At 39.7% G+C, this 19,420-nt stretch overlaps 1 protein-coding gene across 2 annotated transcripts in view; it reads right to left on the reverse strand.

The window, feature by feature from the left end:
- Positions 1-19,420, reverse strand: part of SPIN1 (spindlin 1) — a 69,675-nt gene that overhangs the window by 33,965 nt on the left and 16,290 nt on the right. For both annotated transcript variants that reach the window (XM_019631664.1, XM_019631666.1), the window contains exon 2: positions 10,938-11,147. In XM_019631664.1, coding sequence (XP_019487209.1) covers positions 10,938-10,989 — 52 coding nt within the window. In that variant the 5' untranslated portion in view covers positions 10,990-11,147. The remainder of the gene's footprint in view (positions 1-10,937; positions 11,148-19,420) is intronic.

Genomic DNA, 19,420 nt, shown 5'->3' on the forward strand with positions numbered 1-19,420 from the left:
AAGGTAAAAGATCTAAACTCAAAAAATTATAAGACATTGAAGATAGAAATTGAAGGAGATACAAATAAATGGAAGCATATACAATGCTCAATGATAGGAAGAATTAACATTAAAATGTCCATAATGCCCAAAGCAATCTGTAGATTCAATGCAATCCCTATCAAAATACCAGTGGCATTTTTTACAAAACTCCAACAAATAATCCTAAAATTTACACGGAACCACAAAATATCCCACATAGCCTAAGTAATCTTGATAAAGGGGAACAAAGTTGAAGGTATCATGCTACCTGATATCGAACTATACTACAAGGATATAGTAATCAAAACAGCATGGTAGTGGCATAAAAACATACACATAGATCAATGCAACAGAATCGAAAGCCCAGAAATAAACCCATGGCCTATATGGTCAATCTTTGACAAATGAAAGAAGACTACAAATAAAATGGGGTATAGACAGTCTCTTCAATAAATGGTATTGGGAAAACTGAACAGATATGTGCAGAGAAATGAAACTAGATCATTGTCTTACAATATATAAAGGATAAACTCAAGTGGATTAAAGACTTCAATATAAGACCTGAAACTATAAAGCTCCTATAAGAAAATATAGGCAGTAAATTCTTTGACATCACTCTTAGCAATATTTTTTGGGCTGTTTCCTCAGGCAAAGGAAACAAAAGAAAAAATAAACTAAAAACTTTTTGCAGTGAAGGAAACCATAAAAAAACCCCAAAAAAAACAAAAAACCCCGAAAAGACAACCTACTGAATGGGAAAAGATATTTGCAAATGATACATCCAATAAGGGGTTAATATCCAAAATATAGAAGGAATTCATACAACGTAGTGCGCGCGCGCACACACACACGCACGCACGCACGCACGCACGCACAAAGTCCAATTAAAAATGGGCAGAGGACCTGAATAGACATTTCTCCAAGGAGGACATACAGGTGGCCAATAGACATATAAAAAGATGCTAATCATCACTAACCATTAGGGAAATGCAAATTAAAACCACAGTGGAATATCACCTCACACCTGTCAGAACAGCTATCATCAATAAAACAACAAACAACAAGTCTTGGGGAGGGGACAGAGAAAAGGGAACCCTCATGCATTATAGATAGGATTTGCAAATTGGTACAACCACTATGGAATACAATATGGAGCTTCCTCAAAAAATTAAAAAATGGAGTTACCATATGACCCAGCAATCCCACTTTTGTGTATTTATCCAAAGATATCCAAAACACTAGTTTGAAAAGACATATGCACCCACCCCTCTATTCATTCATTGCAGCATTGTTTACAATAGCCAAGATATGGAACAAGTGAAGTTAAACTTTCATTTTTCTTAAGTTATAATTGAACTGATAACTTTGTTCAGAATAATATTAGTAAAGGGAGGACCAGAAAAGGAATTTAGAATACTTTGTATTATAAGGTATTCTCACTACTAGTGAAGGAAGGAAGCACTACAGGGTTAAAGTGGACCTGGAATAGTTATAAACGTGTAGTGCAAACCCTAGGGCTTAAAAAAAAATTTTCTTTTAAACCATACAGTTGACCCTTGAACAATGCTGTAGGAGGGAGCTAATCCTTTGCATTGTCAAAAATCCACATCTAACATCCGACTGCCCCAAAATTTAACTACTAATAACTTACTGTTGACCAGAAGCCTCACCAATAACATAAACAATTACCACATATTTTTATGTTATATGTATTATATTCTGTATTCTTACAATAAAGTAATGTAAAGAAAATGTTATCAAGAAAATCCTAAGAAAGAAAATACATCGACAACATTTAGTGAAAAAAATCTACATAAAGTAGACCTGCAGGGTTTAAACCCACAATGTTCAAGGGTAAACTGAATTAATACACTAGAAAAGAGAAAAAAATGCAATCATGTAAAATGTTCAATTAAAACTGGAAAAGGCAGGGCCAGCCGAGTGGCGCGTTGGTTAAGAGGTGGCTTGGGACACCAGAGGACCCCGGTTCGGATCCCACATATGAGGGCCAGGGACACTGCCCTCTACAGCTAAGATGCTGAACAACAGCTCAACCTGGAGCTGGGCTGCCATGAATCCCAGGCGAAGGTGTAGGCTGCAGCCCCTGCTGCAGTGGGTTGCCATGGGCTACCGTGTGTAGCCAGCAGCCAGCGTGAGCGGCCAATAGCCGCAATGAGCGGCTCTCCAGAAGCCAGCGACTGATCTGCCTCGCCTGGGAAGAGCGCAATGATAATATCAACATGGGCCAGTGAAGCAATGTCCTCCACAACTAGACTGAAGAACAAAAGGACAGCAACTTGTCTGTTCCCCTCCCCCGATTCCCCAATAAAATCTTAAAAAAAAAAAACAAAAAACTGGACAAGGCAGATAAAGAGTGACATCAAAAATTTGAAGAAAACAAGAGCAAAGGAATAGAAAACGTTGGGTTGTTGGAAAAGTCATGACTCATTTTTGCAACGAAAAACAGAAAACTACGTCATGACTTTTCTGACAACCCAAGAGTAATAAATATGGCAAATACTAATCAATAATCACCTTAAATATCAATGGTCTAACCACACCAATAAAAATACATTAAAAAAGGAGAGAAACTGTCTTTGGCCATCAAAAAACAAGACCATATCGTATCCATTTTATTGGGGCGTCGGGAAAGTCATAACGCATTTTTGCATTGAAAAACAGAAAAATACATCATGATTTTCCCAACGACCCAATAAATACAAAGATACATTTAGATTAAAAGTAAAGAAATGGAGAAAGAAATACCATGTTAACAAAGATCTAAAGAAAGCAGGACTAGCTGTATTCATTTCAGAGAGAAGTTTCAGAACAAGAAAAGTCATCAGGGATAAAAGAGAGGCATTCCATTATGACAAAGATGTCAATTCTCCAATTCTCTCAATTCTCCAATAAGACATAACAATCTTTAATGTTATGTTAATAATGTTAATGATGCTCTTAATAACAGGGCATCAAACTACATGGGGCAAAGCTGACAGAACTATAAGGAGAAATAGATGAACCCACAATCATAGCTGGAGATTTCAATACCACTCTATCAAAAATGGACAGATCCAAAAAGCAGAAAATCAGTAAGGACATAATAGTTCAACTGAACAGTACCAGCAATCAACTGGATATAACTGACATCTATTGACTACTTCATCCAGCAACAGCAAACTACACCTTCCCAAGCTCCCATGGAGCATTCACCTAGATAGACTACATTCTAGACCATAAAATATACCTTAACAAATTTAAAATAGAAATCACACCACATATGTTCTCAGACCACATGGAATTAAACTAGATTTAGTAACAGAAAGGTAGCTGGAAAATCCCAAACTACTTGGGATTAAACAACACACTGCTAAATACATGATTCAAAGAAGAAATTTCTAGACAAATTGAAAAACATTTTGAACTAAATGAAAATCCAACTTACCATAACTTGTGGCATGCAGAGAGAAAGCAGTGCTTAAAGGGAAATTTATACCATTGAATGCGTATGTTGGAAAATAGGAATGATCTAAAATGTTTTTTAAAATCTAAACTTCCAGGGCCGGCTGTGTGGCGCGTTGGTTAAGAGTTGGCTTGGGACGCCAGCTCTGAGCCAGCAGGGCCCCAGTTTGGATCCCACATGAGGGCTAGTAACGCTGCGCCCTCTACAGCTCAGATGGTGAACAACAGCTCGACCTGGAGCTGGACTGCCAGGAGTCACCAGCGACTGTGTAGGCTGCAGTGGGACTGGCCGGTTGTGAGCTGCCATGAGACACCATAAGTGGCCGTCCAATGGCCAGCAAGCGACTGCCTCACCCAGGAAGAGTGCAATGATAATGCCAACATGAGTCAGTGAAGCAACGTCCTCCACAACTAGACTGAAGAACAAAACGACAGCAACTTGTCTGTTCCCCTTCCCCAATTCCACAACGCTGTTCCCCTCCCCCAATTCCCTAATAAAATCTTTTTACTTCCATCTTAGGAAACTAGAAAAAAAGAGTAAATTAAATGCAAAGTAAGCCAAGGAAAAGACGTTTTACAAATTAGAACTGAAATCAATAAAATTTCAAACAGGAAATCACCAGAAAAATCAATGAAATCAAAAGCTGGTTCTTTGAAAAGATCAAAATCGATAAATCTCTAGCCAGGATAACTAAGAATAAAAAAAGAAGACATAAATCATTAAAATGAGAAATAAAAGAGGGGACATCACTGCATATCACATATATGCAAGACATATATGAGGTAAACTACAAAACTGATTTTAAAAAATCAAAAACTACATAAATGGACAGATATTCCATGTTCATAGATGGTAAGACAATATTGTCGTGATGTCAGTTCTTCCCAACTTCATCTACAGAGTCAATGCAGTCCCAGTCAAAATCCTAACAAATTATTTTGTGGCTATATCAACAAACTGATTCTAAAGTTTACAAGGAAAGGCCAACAGAACACTGAAGTAGAAACGAGTTAGATGGCCAATACTATCCAACTTCAAGACTTCATATAAAGCTACGCTAATCACAATAGAAGATCTATTTGTCTACTCTTATTGGTGAAAGAGTAGACAAACAGACCAATGGAAGAGAATACACAGCCCATAGACTCCCATAAATACAGTCAACTGATCTTTGATCTCTGACCAAGAAGCAAAGACAATACAACAAAGAAAAGATTGTCTTTTCAACAAATGGTGCTGGAACAAGACATCCACAAGCAAAAAAAAAATGTAGACAAAGACTGTACATCTCTCACAAAAATTAACTCGAAATAGATCATAGGCCTAAGTATAAAATGCAAAACTATAAAACTCGTAAAAGACAACATAGGAGAAAATCTAGAAGACCTTGGTTACATTGAGGAATTTCTAGATACAACATCAAAGGCCTATCCATGAAAGAAATAATTGATAAGATGGACTTCATTAAAGTGAAAAACTTCTGCTGTGTGACATTGTCAAGAGAGTAAGACAAGCCATAGACTAGGAGAAAATATTTGCAAATAACATCTGAAGAAGGACTGCTATCCAAAATATAAAAGAACTCTTCAAATTCAGCAATAAGAAAACAACCTGATTTAAAAATGGACCAAATACTTTAACAGACACCTCACCATAGAAGATAATACAGATGGCAAATAAGCATGTGAAAAGATGCTTCACATGATATGTCATCAAGGAAATGTAAACTCAAAACAATGAGATACCACCACACACCTATTAGAATGGTGAAAATCCAGAATACTGACAACACCAAATGCTAGAGAGGATGAAAAGCAACAGAACTCTCACTTACTGCCAATGGAAATGCAAATTTGGCAGTTTCTTATAAAACTAAACATACTCTATACTATATGATCCAGCAATTATGCTCCTTGGCATTTACCCAAAGGACTTGAAACCATGTCCACACAAACACATGAACATGGATGTAGCAGCTTTATGCATAATTGCCAAAACTTGGAAGCAACCAAGAAGTCCTTCAGTAGGTAACTTCATAAACTACACTACATCCAGACAAAATATTCAATACTAAAAAGAAATGCGCTATGAAGCCATGAAAAGACACTGAGAAATCTTAAATGCATACACTACCAAGAAAGAAGCCAATCTGATAAGGCTACTTACTGTATGATTCTAACTATGACACTCTGGAAAAAACTATGAAGACAATAATAAGTCAGTGGTTGAAGATATTAAGAAGTACAAATTGGTAGTTGCCAAACAGTCAAGGGATGTAAAGTATAGCATGCAGAATATAGTCAATGATATGGTAATAAGTACATATGGTGTCAAGGGGGTACTGGATTTATTGGGGGATTGTTTTGTAAGTTATGTAAATGTCTAACCACTATGCTGTATGCCTGAAAGTAATTTAATATTGAATGTCAACTGTAACTGAAATATGGTTGCCAGGGGTTAAGGGGAGGTAGCGATAAATGGGTAGAGCACAGATTTTTAGGGCAGTGAAACTGTTCTGTGTAACACTATAATGGTGGATACATGTCATCATATACTTGTCGAAACCCACAGAATCTAAAACACAAAGAATGTAAAACACTAAGGTAAACTATGGATTCCAAGTGACAATTATCTATCACTGTAGGTTTATCAATTCTAACAAATGTACTGGTGTGGGACTCTGTCAGTGGGGAGATGAAGTGGGTGTATGAGAAATCATTGTATACTCTGCTCAATTCTGATGTCAACTTAAAACTGCTCTAAAGAAATGAAGTGTATTTTTAAAAATCCTTTAAAAAATGAAGAGGTACTAGACCTATTTTTCTACCATCAACACTGGACTAGACAACAAGAGATAAATGATGCCTTCAAAGTTGAGGTAAAACGATTTGAACCCTGTACCCAGCTAAATTACAAGTGACATGTACATTCATGTATGGGCTCAGAATTTACATCTCACACAATCTTTTCTCAATTACTGCAGGATACGAGAGAAAAGTATCTGAAGAACAAAAGGACAGCAACTTGTCTGTTCCCCTTCCCCCAATTCCCCAGCACTGTTCCCATCCCCCAATTCCCCAAAAATCTAAAAAAATAAAAAAGAATGGAAGATGGAAATGAATAATTGGAGGTTAAAAACAAACAAACAAAAAAACGACCTAAGAGGCATAATATCCAAGTAGCATTTATTCCAGAGAAAAGAGAAGTAATGAAAGATGGTCAAAGAAGTTAACAGAATTTCACATGAAGGATGAATCCAAGGACTGAAAAGCCTGAAACAATACATGAAAAAGACCCAACTAACATATGCCATTGTCAAGTTTCAGAACACATAAAAAGACAATTCTTAAAGTTTCTAGAGAAGAGGGAAAAACCGCTAGACACATACATACAAAGGTTCAGAAATGAAAATGGCATCCAACTTCCCCAAATAGCAACACTGGGATCTCAAAAACAATGAATGGATGCCAACAGGTGGCGGGATGGCTCAGCTAAAAAACAAAACAACAACAAAAAAACAATGAATGGAGTAGTGCCTGGAAAATTTTGGATGAAAAGTCATTTCCAACCCAGAATCCTTTGCCCCACCAAAAACCGAGCATAAGAGTAGAATAAGGACAACGTTGATGCAACGTCAATAAAACCTTCATTTTCTATGTGTATTTTTGAAAAATTATTAGAGACAAGACACAATTTCCAACATGTACAAAAGTAAAAAGCATGAATGAATCGGCACCCATTCATTCCACTTGCAGCTTTAACAACCAACTTATTCACTGCCTACTCCTGAAGCTTTTGAAGATGTGCATGCTTCGCCTAAGCAAGAGGTCCCACCAAAAAAGGAAAGACCTGGCATCCAGGAAACAAAAGGAATCCAAGGAAAAAGGAATTCCAGGGCAATGATGCTGCAGCAGGTGGAGACCGCAATCCACACAGATCAGAAAAGGACAGAAGGCACTAGAAAAACTCTAAGAAAATCACAAACAGATGAGTTATCTATCACATTTGACATGCAGGAAATCATACTGAGAGGAGTTTTATAAAGCTATGGGAGGGTTTAAGTGACTTCAAATTGCAAAGAAATTTAAGCAAGTATTAAAAAAAATAAAGCAATCACTAAACTCCAGAGGAAAAAAAATGCTATACAAAGAAAAAAGTAATCATACTGCATTACTTGACTCAAAAGTATTCAGTATTCATATAATAGAAATAATAAATAATTTTAGTCAAGATCTTTATTAGGAGGCTAATGGGGGAGGAGATGTCCGTGAAAAAGCCAAAATCCTCAACAGATGTCAATAATATTTAAAATTGTCCGAAAAGAGAGTAATTTGTGTACTCATTATTTATAAATTTTGAAAGTAAAAACAAAATCAATAAATGGAGCGTCTACTTTTTACTATAAGTCTCTGGCACTACTTGACATTTTTAACTGAACTTTTTATCCATTTAATAAAAACAAAATCAAAGTTTTTAAAATATTTGAATATAGCAAAAATTAGTTGTTAAATCTGAATGTTAGGTACATGGGTATCTATTACTACCATTCCCTGTACCTATCAGTCTGATTAAAGTATTTCATAAAAGGAGAAAAACTGCAGCCTTTGGTAAACTAGTAAAAGTAGAGGCTAACTCCAGGGGGAAAATAAATGAAAAAAGTTATATCATGTAATAAAACTTGCTGCCCAACATCACTAGGTATATATAAACTATTATTTTAGTAACCAATTAAATTCCAACCTAATTATATAAAACTGTAATTTTTAAAATAGAAATCTCTGATATGTTGAACTAGATATATAAGAAGAATGTAAAATTCAATTTTCAAATTTTGATCGCTCCCTCACACTATGTCAAACAGTGTCAGGTACTGGGACTTGCCTGCCCAATCTATTTACCACAGTGGCAGTTTTAAATTCTTTGACACTCTTCCCATTCAGTATAGCACATGCTCCCTCCCTTGAACCTGGGCAGGCACCGTGACTGCCTCAATGAGCAGATTACAGCAGAAGTGAACCTGTATGACTTCAGAGGCGCCTGCCAATTTCTCTTGGGACACTCCCTCTGGAAGCCTCATGTAAGAAGCCCAGCTACCCCCAAGGCCCACCAGGGAAGAGATGCCTAGGAGCTGGACCTGTTGAAGGCCCCGCTTTAACCTTTGAGATGACACCAGCCTAAGGGCAGAGCTGAGCCATCACATCAACTCTGGAATGCCTACCTAGGCCTTCCTGTTGCATAAGAAAAAGAAACCCTTTATTTGTAAACGGGCACATTCGTTACTGATATATGGATCTAAAAGCAACAGAGCCTTTGTCTATGTAACAGGAAGAATGATTACGACAATTTTATAAACAATACTGATAAAGGAGTTGGCAATCTTTCTAAAATAGGATCTATCACAACAGTGAGAAACAGATCGACCTCTGTTCTAAAAGGCCAACTAGAATTTACAGAGTACCTACTTTGTCTTTAGCCCTATGCCATACCTCTAAGAAATAACAAAGAGTAAGAAAATAGAAGATCAGGGTCCGGCCAAGTGGCGCGATGGTTAAGAACTGACTTGGGATGCCAGAGGGCCCCGGTTCAGATCCCACATGTGAGGGTCAGTGACACTGCCCTCCACAGCTGAGATGCTGAACAACGGCTCAACCTGGAGCTGGGCTGCCGTGAGTCGCCAGCAGCGGCGTAGGATGCAGCCCCTGTGGCAGTGGGTTGCCATGGGCTACCGTATGTAGCCAGCAGCCAGCGTGAGCGGCCAGCAGTGAGTGGCCGTCCAGAAGCCGGCGACTGATCTGCCTCGCCCGGGAGGAGCGCAATGATGGTGCCAACTTGGGCCAGTGGGACAACGTCCTCCACAGCTAGACTGAGGAGCAAAACAACAGCGACTTGTCTGTTCCCCTTCCCCCAATTTCCCAGCACTGTTCCCATCCCAATTCCCCAATAAAAAATATTTAAATAAATAAATAAATAAATAAAATAGAAGATCAAAGTACTAACAATCTCTCCCTTAAAAACAGTAACATCTCTGGTTTAACTCTTTCAGTTCCTTATACCATACTACACATCACTTTAATCAGCTTGCTCTCCTAACAAGGTGACTTCAAAATCAGTGAAGGAAACAGGAGTGTTAAATTTCAGATGGTGTACATAAAAAGAACTTTGGAAAATGAATTACTATTTCAAATGACAGAAACATGGAAAGTTTAACTGACCAAAAACTTGACAGCAATTTTTGCAACTAATGAGATGAAACAAAAAATATTTTATTGTGAACAGTATGATGAACAATGCTTTTTGTAGAGCAGCTATAGCGCAGCTATAATGTGCCAGGCACCTAGCTAAGCATCTAACACACATAAGCTCATTTATTCCTCATAATAACCCCAACAAGTACATACCCTAAGAGTCCCATTGTTCCGATGAGAAAAACCAAGGCTCAAGAAGATACAAAATGTAGCAGTGTTTGTTTATACAGCTAATGAGAGTGGGATAGAGCTGATGAGAGCTGGGATTTGAATAACACTCTCAGATGCCTTACTTGCAGTCTGTCATCACTACCACAAGTTAATCTTATTGACAAATATTGAACAGTTACATCAATATCATCATTGAAAAAGAGGAACTAAAATAAAAAAGGGGTAGTTAAAAATCAGAATCCTTGTGGCTCTTCTACAAAAGAATTCCAAATACTACATTTAATAAGTATAAGAAATAGTTCTAAATCACATTGCAATCATTTTTGTAAGATTAAGAGTTTTGCTACCCTAATTCTCAGATTCATTTATCAAAGAACCTTAAAATGTTATGATAAACTTTTTCAACACTCAAATGTATTTCTAGAAGAGAAAAGAATCTAAGTCCTATAGAAAATACCATTTACCTATTTTATAGTGTAGCCATATACTATAATTTATCTTTGTTTTGGGGGTGGGTAAAAATCATACAAAGTCTAACCTTCTACTTATATTAGCTATCTGTCACAAAAATAAGAATAATTTCTATTCAATAGTCATTTTCATGCATTTCATTCCAGTAAAGTTCTTTCAAATAAATATACAAAAACTCTGAGTTTATCTTTGTTCCTTAAAATTGCTATAAATATCTATCTTACTAAATCTAATATTCATTTAGTCGCCTCACTGTCATGTCTTTCAAAAAGAAACGACAAATCCTTTATATACTATAATCCTATTAACTAGATATTTACAATTCACTTGCTAAATTTACTGGCACATCTGTAACTTGCTAGAAGGTGAGACCACAGGAAAAAAAATATGACCTCCGCCTCTCAAAAAACTAAACCGGGTTTTTTTCACATGTATATGTATGCAATACTGGAAACCACAATGCTTTAAGAAGAGCAAACCGCTAGGAATTATGTGAAAGTAGTCCTCAATTCTACAGCTCTTTTCAGTTTGTTGCACTAAGGTATGCAGAGAACTGCACTGCCTACCTGCATCAGCTCTGGACCGCTGGCCAGGTGTCTTCCCGAATGGGGTCTTCATTCATCTGTATTTATGTGAGCAGCAGAGCTGCTGAACTAGGGTGAAGATTCAATATGCTCCAATTTGAAACTGTGCACAGAATTTCAATGTTCTTGTTAATCCATCATCCAAGTGCCTCTTTTACAAGTTCAGCAAAAATACGTGAAATCATAAGCACTCTGTAAAATAGTGAAATAATAGTTCATTACTACAGCATCACAAGAGCAAAATTATCCAAGTAAGCCATCAAATGTGACATCAAATTTTAAACATAACAGGGCCAGCCGAGTGGCGCGATGGTTAAGAACTCGCTTGGGATGCCAGAGGGCCCCGGTTCGGATCCCACATATGAGGGCCAGTGACACTGCCCTCCACAGCTAAGATGCTGAACAGCAGCTCAACCTGGAGCTGGGCTGCCATGGGTCGCCGGCGACGGCGTGGGCTGCAGTCCCTGTGGCAGTGGGTTGCCATGGGCTGCCGTGTGTGGCCAGCAACCAGCGTGAGCGGCCGTCCAGAAGCCGGCGACTAATCTGCCTCACCAGAGAAGAGCGCAATGATGGTGCCAACTTGGGCCAGTGAAGCAACATCCTCCACAACTAGATTGAGGAACAAAACGACAGCGACTTGTCTGTTCCCCTTCCTCCAATTCCCCAGCACTGTTACCATCCCCCCAATCCCCCAATAAAAATCTTTAAAAAAAAAAAAATTTAAACATAACATTAGCTAAAATGCACCCTGCCCAGAAGCAATTAACTTTATTTCCTCAGACCAAGGTGCCTAGGACAGCTCAGAGTGAGGGAGAAAAGGAAGTGCTAGACCCTTCAATGAGTAGGTCTGGGGCATTTGCAAGACCCCTAAGTACAGTTCCTCAAAGGTCAACTGGGACACAGTACAGCATCCGGCTTCCCACATAGTATCTCGATCCATTCTGCTGTCAAGGTCAGAAAAGGGTGGATGCTGGCTGGGGTGCCAGAAGAGATTTGGACTGGCAGGCCCCATCTCCTTGATGGGACACAAAGACCCATCGCATGGGAGTGGCGACATGTGAGGTCAGGGTAGAGAAAGGGTGGAATAACAACTGGAGAGGAGACAGCACAGGAGTCAAGTTCAAAACAGAGCCACAGCTCAGTGCAAGGTCAGCAGGCCAGGGCCTTGGGTAAGAGAAACAATTATAGCCAACAAGACTTTCCAGTTCCCTTTCTGCTCCCAAGCTTGCAGACACCAAAGGAAAAGATCCAGTAACTTTGAAAGACCCTCAAAGAAACTTCAACTCATGCAAAAGTTAAGACATCTTATAGAAGCAGGTTATCATTTAAGCCAATTTGGTTCCAGTTTCAGTCCACATAGTAAAACATATTTGAACACATATTCTCATAAAACACAAAAAGGTCCACTGCTCCACATGACTACATTTGGTTCTCATGTATTAGTCTTCATGTCTATAACTTATAGCCATGTGTTTGTTCACAGGTTTAAGAATTAAAGGCAATGTTGAATTAATTTTCTAGACTAAAATGTAACAAAGTAGTCAAAATAATTAAAAAGCCTAATTAATGACGGAGAGAGGAATCAGTTTAACTGGTAAAAATTCTTAACCATGTAAAACTTCTATTATTCAAGGATAATAGATTTAAAAGTGAATGGATTGGGCCGGCAGAGTGGCCCAGTTGGTTAAGAACATGAACTCTGAGAAACAGGGTCCCAGTTCGATTCCCACATGGGCCAGTGAGCTGTACCCGAGCTGAGCTGCCATTGAGCTGCCAACAGGTGGCAGGATGGCTCCGCTGGTGAGAGCATGGGCTCCTAACAACAAAGTTGCCTGTTCAAGATGATCTGCTATGACCACCCCGCAACTAAAGACTGAACTTGGCACCTTGAGCTGAGCTGCAACCCGGGTGGCTCAGGGGATAGAAGGCGCGCTCTTAACAAGGTTGCCAGTTAGACTCCCACCCGGGATGGTGGGCTACGCCCCCCGCAACTAAGATTGAACAAGGAGGCACCTTGAGCTGAGCTGCCCGTGGCTCAGTGGTTAGAGCATGCACTCTTAACAAGATTGCCGGTTCTACTCCCGCATGAGATGGTGGCCACACCCACCTACAGACTGAACTCGGCACCTTGAGCTGAGCAGCCGCAAGCTGCTGACCAGCGGCCCAGATAGCGACTAGACTTGGAGCTGAGCTAGCTGTGCCCTCCACAACTAAGATTGAAGGACAACAACTTGGCTGTTCCCCTTCCCCAATTCCCCAACACTGTTCTCCTCCCCCAATTCCCTAATAAAATCTTAAAAAAAAAAAAAGTGAATGGATTATATAATGCATCAATGAATATTCACTGAATGCCTACTGGAGCTTAGGTAGGGAGAAGAGAGACAGTACCCAAATAAGTAAGGAAAACAAATAGTGTCTCAACTGGCAGTAAGTAATTCTGAGGAAAACCAAGGGGCTGCATCTTTTCTGGAGGTAACTCTTCCCTGGTCAAGGTCCAAAGTGCTCTTCCTAAGAGCTGAACCAGCCTGCCTCATGGCCCCAAAGACCTAAGACCAAGCCTAGGGCAGTGCTGTCAGGACCACTGGTTGGTCACCCATCTTTTCCTAAGAATCCATCTAACAGCCATGCAAGCTTACATCCCTCTACCATGTTCAGCACCAGACATCTCCCTCATTCAAGTCTGCCCACACTGATCTATCCTTATCTACTGGGACTCAACCACTCTCCTTCCCGTATGTCCAAACTCTGTCTTCTGGAAGGCAGTCTGCCTCTAGCCAAGTCTGTCAGATGTCCCCTCGACCCCTCAGTTCTCTGCAGTACTGTTGTGTGTACGCCTCACTGTCTATACTTCCACTCTCTTGTGCCCAAACCCCCACATGGAGGCTTGTGCCACAGCACCCCTAAGGGCAACAGCCCCGTTGTACTATTAAGCCTCTTGTCATCCTGCCCATAACTGAAGACTCTGGTACCTGCTGTGCCTGTTTTTCTACCCTTGTCATCACATTCTCGGCAACATACGATCCTTTCAATAGCCTGTCTCCTTGGTTCTTTAACATACTTACTCAGACTACCGACCCCCCTCCAGCCACCTATCTCCTGCCACAACTGCCCATTTCACCATCTATGGCTGCAACACCTCCGGGCTCTTGGCTGCAAGCACCTCACACTCAGAACCACCTCTCTTCAACAATTTGAACACTCACACCCCTCACTTCAACAATTCCTTGGTGCAACCACTACCTCCATCATGACCATTCTGTCATTGCCCATCGTCTTCCCTGGGGGCTGACTGAAGTCCATGGACAGTCAACCACTACAGTGAATTCCTTGCTTTTCTCCATTTTCTCCCTCCTCTTCTTGTAACCTTTGTGGCAAAACCATAACCCAGCTCCCCGTCTACTATGCCTACAACTTAAGCTGGTAACTTTGGCTGAAAAACTGCGAACTTATCATCTCATGTCTCAAGTAGGCATTCAAGAATACCACCCCAACGTCAGCAGATGAGTTTTTTATCTGCTAGGAAAACAGAAGCCAACAAAAGAGAACTACTCATCTTCCACCACCAAATTCACCAACTAATTGCTATCTCCTGCTGATACAGTAACATGAACTGTATTTAAGTTCGACCCTTTCACTTGTCTTATCAATCTCATCTGTCTTCTGTATCAATTTCTCTCTTACCACTACAATACTCCCATCAGCATACAATAACTGATGTAATATTTCCCAACTTTAAAAACATCCCATGACTCCTCTCTTTCTCTGCGTCTATTTACCAGGCTACTTAAAAGACTGGGAAATATTTTAACCTACACAAATGTCAATGTAGCCTAACTTAATAAATTACATTGGTTCTGTGACAAGAAAAATTTAGCCCACCACCATTCTAAAGGATGTGCAGCCTCTTCTCTAGACTTAAGCTTATCTTGGTAATGCTTTCTATTGCTTACCACTTAATTAAAATTTTCAGGTTGAACTCGTTATACTTTAAAAAAGTATAAGATGTAAACTGAAGAGCTGCAATGAAGGAAGGACACAAGGAGCTTTTTTAAACAAGAACGCAAAATTTCAGATAAAAGTCCTTCCCTATTTTTGAATTGGAATTAATATTCCAACTACCAAATCTTATCCGAACTCCTGTAAGACCAGAAAGAAATGTACAGAGACTGAGTAAAAGGAAAACACTGAAGAGTGCTAACTAATGAAACTGTGGCTTCATTTTGCTTCAATAGTTGCCACATAATGCTTTGAAAGTTGAAATGAATTGGAGCTTTCCTGAAACAAATCTCACTCTCTTTTGACTGGAAAGGGCTAAACTTAATTTTTTCATTTTTTAAGAAACATGCTATTTTTACCTAATTTAGTAAATAAGACAAAATGAGGGGGGAAAATTTGAACTTTACATGCTGATAGCAAAATCTCACTTCTAGAATAGCAGGAATTATACAAGTTTTTTCGAATATTACAGAAAATGCTCTTAAATGCAGCTTAACTTCAAGGTCATAAAAAAAGTCCTGCCGGGCCGGCCGAGTGGCACGTTGGTTAAGAGTTGGCTTGGGATGCCAGCTCTGGGCAGCAGGGCCCCGGTTCGGATCCCACATGAGGGCCAGTGACGCTGCGCCCTCTACAACTAAGATGGTGAACAACAGCTCGACCTGGAGCTAGGCTGCCATGAATCGCCAGCGACGGCATAGGCTGCAGTGAAGGTGGAGCTGCAGTGGCTGCCATGAGCTACTGTGAGCAACCGGTAGCTGGCATGAGCTGCCAAGAGCCGCCGTGAGCGGCCGTCCAGTGGCCAGTGACCGATCAGCCTCACCCGGGAAGAGCACAATGATAATACCAACTTGGACCAGTGAAGCGAGGTCCTCCATAACTAGACTGAAGAACAAAAGGACAGCAACTTGTCTGCTCCCCTTCCCCAATTCCCCAATGCTGACCCCCTCCCCCAATAAAATCTTTTAAAAAAATAAAACCAAAAAAAAAGTCTGGTATACCAAGAGACCATCATTAGGCTGAGGAGAACAATACTGCAGAGCACCATAGGATGACCCACGATTACCTGATGATAAACGCTGCCTCACAACGACGTAGGGACCAAACAATTCAGCACCACTAACACTGAGCACACTCACTTTACTGAGGTCTCCAGATATGACGTTACACTTGTATCGCTTGTATCGCTCGCTTGTATCGCAATGTATCGGAGTACATTGTATCGCTTAGAGTGCATTCTTGCCCAAAGCGCTTTATCTACATCTACTCGATTCTAGACCTAATTTCCAGTGTATAAGAAATACAGGTGATACAGGAGCAAGTGAGAAGTTTCTACAAGACCAGTGGGCCATATTCTTCGAAAAGTCATTATCATATGAAAAAAGGTAGACATAACTGCTCTAGATTAAAAGCAACTAAAGGGAGACAATAATTAAATGCAATAAGCAAACCATGAATGGATGGTTTAGAGAAATAAAAGTTATAGAGGATATTTAAGACAAACGGGGAATTTTAAATAGGGGCTAAATAGTATATGAAAGTATAGAATTATTAACCTTAAAAGCACAAAATTACATTGTGGTTATGCATGAGAATGTACTTATTCTTAGGAAATGCAGGCTGAAATTTCTTGAGGTAGACTCATAATGTCTGCAGTTAATTTCAAATGGTTAACAGAAAAATGATACACATACAAAGAATAAAGAGAAAATGGCAAATAATTTTGAATCTGGTGAACAGCATACTAATGTTATTCTTTTAACTTTTATTTCAATTTGAAAATTTTCATAATAAAAAGTAAGGGCGGGGGATCCTGATTTCCCTTTGCTAAGTTCATTCTTTATTAAATATAGCTAACTATCCAGCCTTGCAATTTTGCTAAATCATCTTTAAAATGCATCACTGTGAAGGAGAGACAGTCCTATGACATGATGCTGCTGGACCCTCAAGCTAGATTGGGGCCAGAACACAGACTGCCTGATCAACCCCTTCCCTATGCCCCATGGTGTGCTGGTTCCTGGAACAGGCTGCTGCGCGCTGCCCTGCCCTGCCCTGGGCAAGCACGTAAGGCATTTTCCCTTATCGGGGCGGGTCCCACACCCGTACCCCACACAGGCTGTCCTGTCCTATATAACTCTTTAGGACCTGCCATGCGGCAAGAAGGACACCCATGTTGTCTTGCCTCTGCTCCAAGACGCACCTCCTATGGAAGTTTCCTTAATAAACTCGTGATGAAATGCTGGAGTTGTCAGCCTCTTTCTTTATTCTCTCAGCTCCCCCAAATTTTCCCAACAGTCATGAACTTAGTTTTGAAACTCAAAATTCTCTTTCTGTAATCTCAAAAGGGATCACAAGATTCTCACAAACTATTTCACAGAAAAACATGTGTCCCAAAGCACACACTGTGTGTCACGCACTGTGGTGGTACATGATCAACTCACAGGCTCCTCACAACCACCAGAAGGCACAGACAATAACCGTTCTATTTTGGAAATTCAAAAACGGCTTCACAGAAGTGAAAATAGCTCGCGCAGTCACACAAATTGCAAGTAATATTGCTGAGATAAATTTCCTATGTTAAAAACAAACATATAGATTGCTCCCATAAAGGAAGAGGGCACCACAAAAATCAATGCCACCATATCCCGTCTCCAAAATGGTTAAGAAATGGTGTTTCAACATTTCAGATATAAAAGCAGTATAAACAAAACAGAAATTACATATCAAAATATTTGCTGCCAGCTACTATCACCAAACAGTGCTGTTTATAAAAAGAAAATAACTATCTAAAACTGTTAAAGCAAAAATGCTAAGTCCCAAAGAGGTACTGACACCTGGATCACAGGAGCACTCATGATCAGACACAACAAGTGTCAGCTGAAGTCGGGCTGCCAACACATTGTGTTACAGTTGTTGTCACAGAGGGTTCAACATGGTGGCAGGAATGGATGTTCTCACAAATATCTAAGTGAAGGACGTATGGATAAAATCTGAGTAGGACCTAAATATTAAATAAAAAATAATTTTCTTATTTATGATATTGGAGTTACAAAGAAAAATATCCTTATTTTAACAAGTGTTGGGGTCAGCCGGGTGGCACAGTTGGTTAGAGCACGAGCTCTGAGCAACAGGGTCATCAGTTTGATTCCCACATGAGCCAGTGAGCTGCGCCTGAGCTGAGCTGGTGAGGGCGTGTGCTCTTAACAAGGCTGCCAGTTCAACTCCCGCATGGGATGGTGGGCTGCCCCCCTCCCCCAACTAGATTGAAAGTGGCCACTGAACTTGGAGCTGAGCTTGCGCCCTCCACAACTCAGAGTGAAGGACAATGACTTGACTTAGAGCTGATGGGTCCTGGAAAAACACAATATTCCCCTTCCCCAATTCCCCAGTAAAAGCTTTTTAAAAAAACAAAAAACAAACAAACAAAAAACCCCACAAGTCTCATGATGTCTGAAATTTACTCCATCTTTCAAATAGCTTAAGAACAAATAATGTTAATACAGCAAAATATTAGCAAATGAACGTCAATGGAAGGTACATTTACTAATTCACTTATAGTTTCAACTTTTCTACATATAGGAAATTTCATTTTAACAGTTTGGGGGAAAGCAGCCACACTTGGAATTGGTAGCAACATGGGCTTACTGTGGGTGCTCAAAAGTCTTTAACCTATTTCCTAAGTTCTGATTTTAAAAAACAGGTTAAGATGGCAAAATATTTGTAATTACTGAATCTGGATGGTGAGCATACAGATGGTCAACTGCCTATTTCAACTTTTCTACATGCCTGAAAATTTTCACAATAAAAACTTAGAGAAAGAGTCAATGGTTTTAGATTTTGTAAATATGGAAAGAAAAAGCACTGGAATACAACTCAAAATCTTCTTAGGTACCTAAAAGAATTTACTAGCAAGTCCAATCACAAATGCTTCAATGGATGGCACGTGAAGACTACATTCTAGAGGCCTCCAGTATAGGCTGTCCATTTGCCTAAAACCTCCTCAATATTAAAATAAAGGACTCAATCTGAATAAAGCATTACCCGGTGTTTAGCTATAATACCTACTAAGTGCATATCTGAAGGCCTTCAGAGCCCCAATCTCTCATATCAATATAAAAAAATTATTAAACAACCTAAATCACTAAACTTCTAAACACCAAGTTCTAATTAATATAGGAGATCTTAAACATGAGCAAAATTCTAGGTACCATGAATTTGGATAGGGGGGAAATTCATTTTCCTAACCTTTATCTGAAATACAACACTTATTCCATCACAAATGTATACAACTGTGAATGAAAAGGGGGCTATGCAGCAGACCTGACAAGCTCAGTGACCAAATGTCACACAGAATGGTCTAATGACAAATTCCTAACTGGACAGGTAATGACAGGTAGTCAAGCCCCAGGCCTATATCTTCCTTAGTAAATGGTCAATCTTTACCTTAAGCAAGCTTGTCCAGTGTTCTTATG

Source organism: Hipposideros armiger, unplaced genomic scaffold, assembly GCF_001890085.2.
Source record: "Hipposideros armiger isolate ML-2016 unplaced genomic scaffold, ASM189008v1 scaffold_1031, whole genome shotgun sequence".
NCBI classification, from domain to species: Eukaryota; Metazoa; Chordata; class Mammalia; order Chiroptera; family Hipposideridae; genus Hipposideros; species Hipposideros armiger.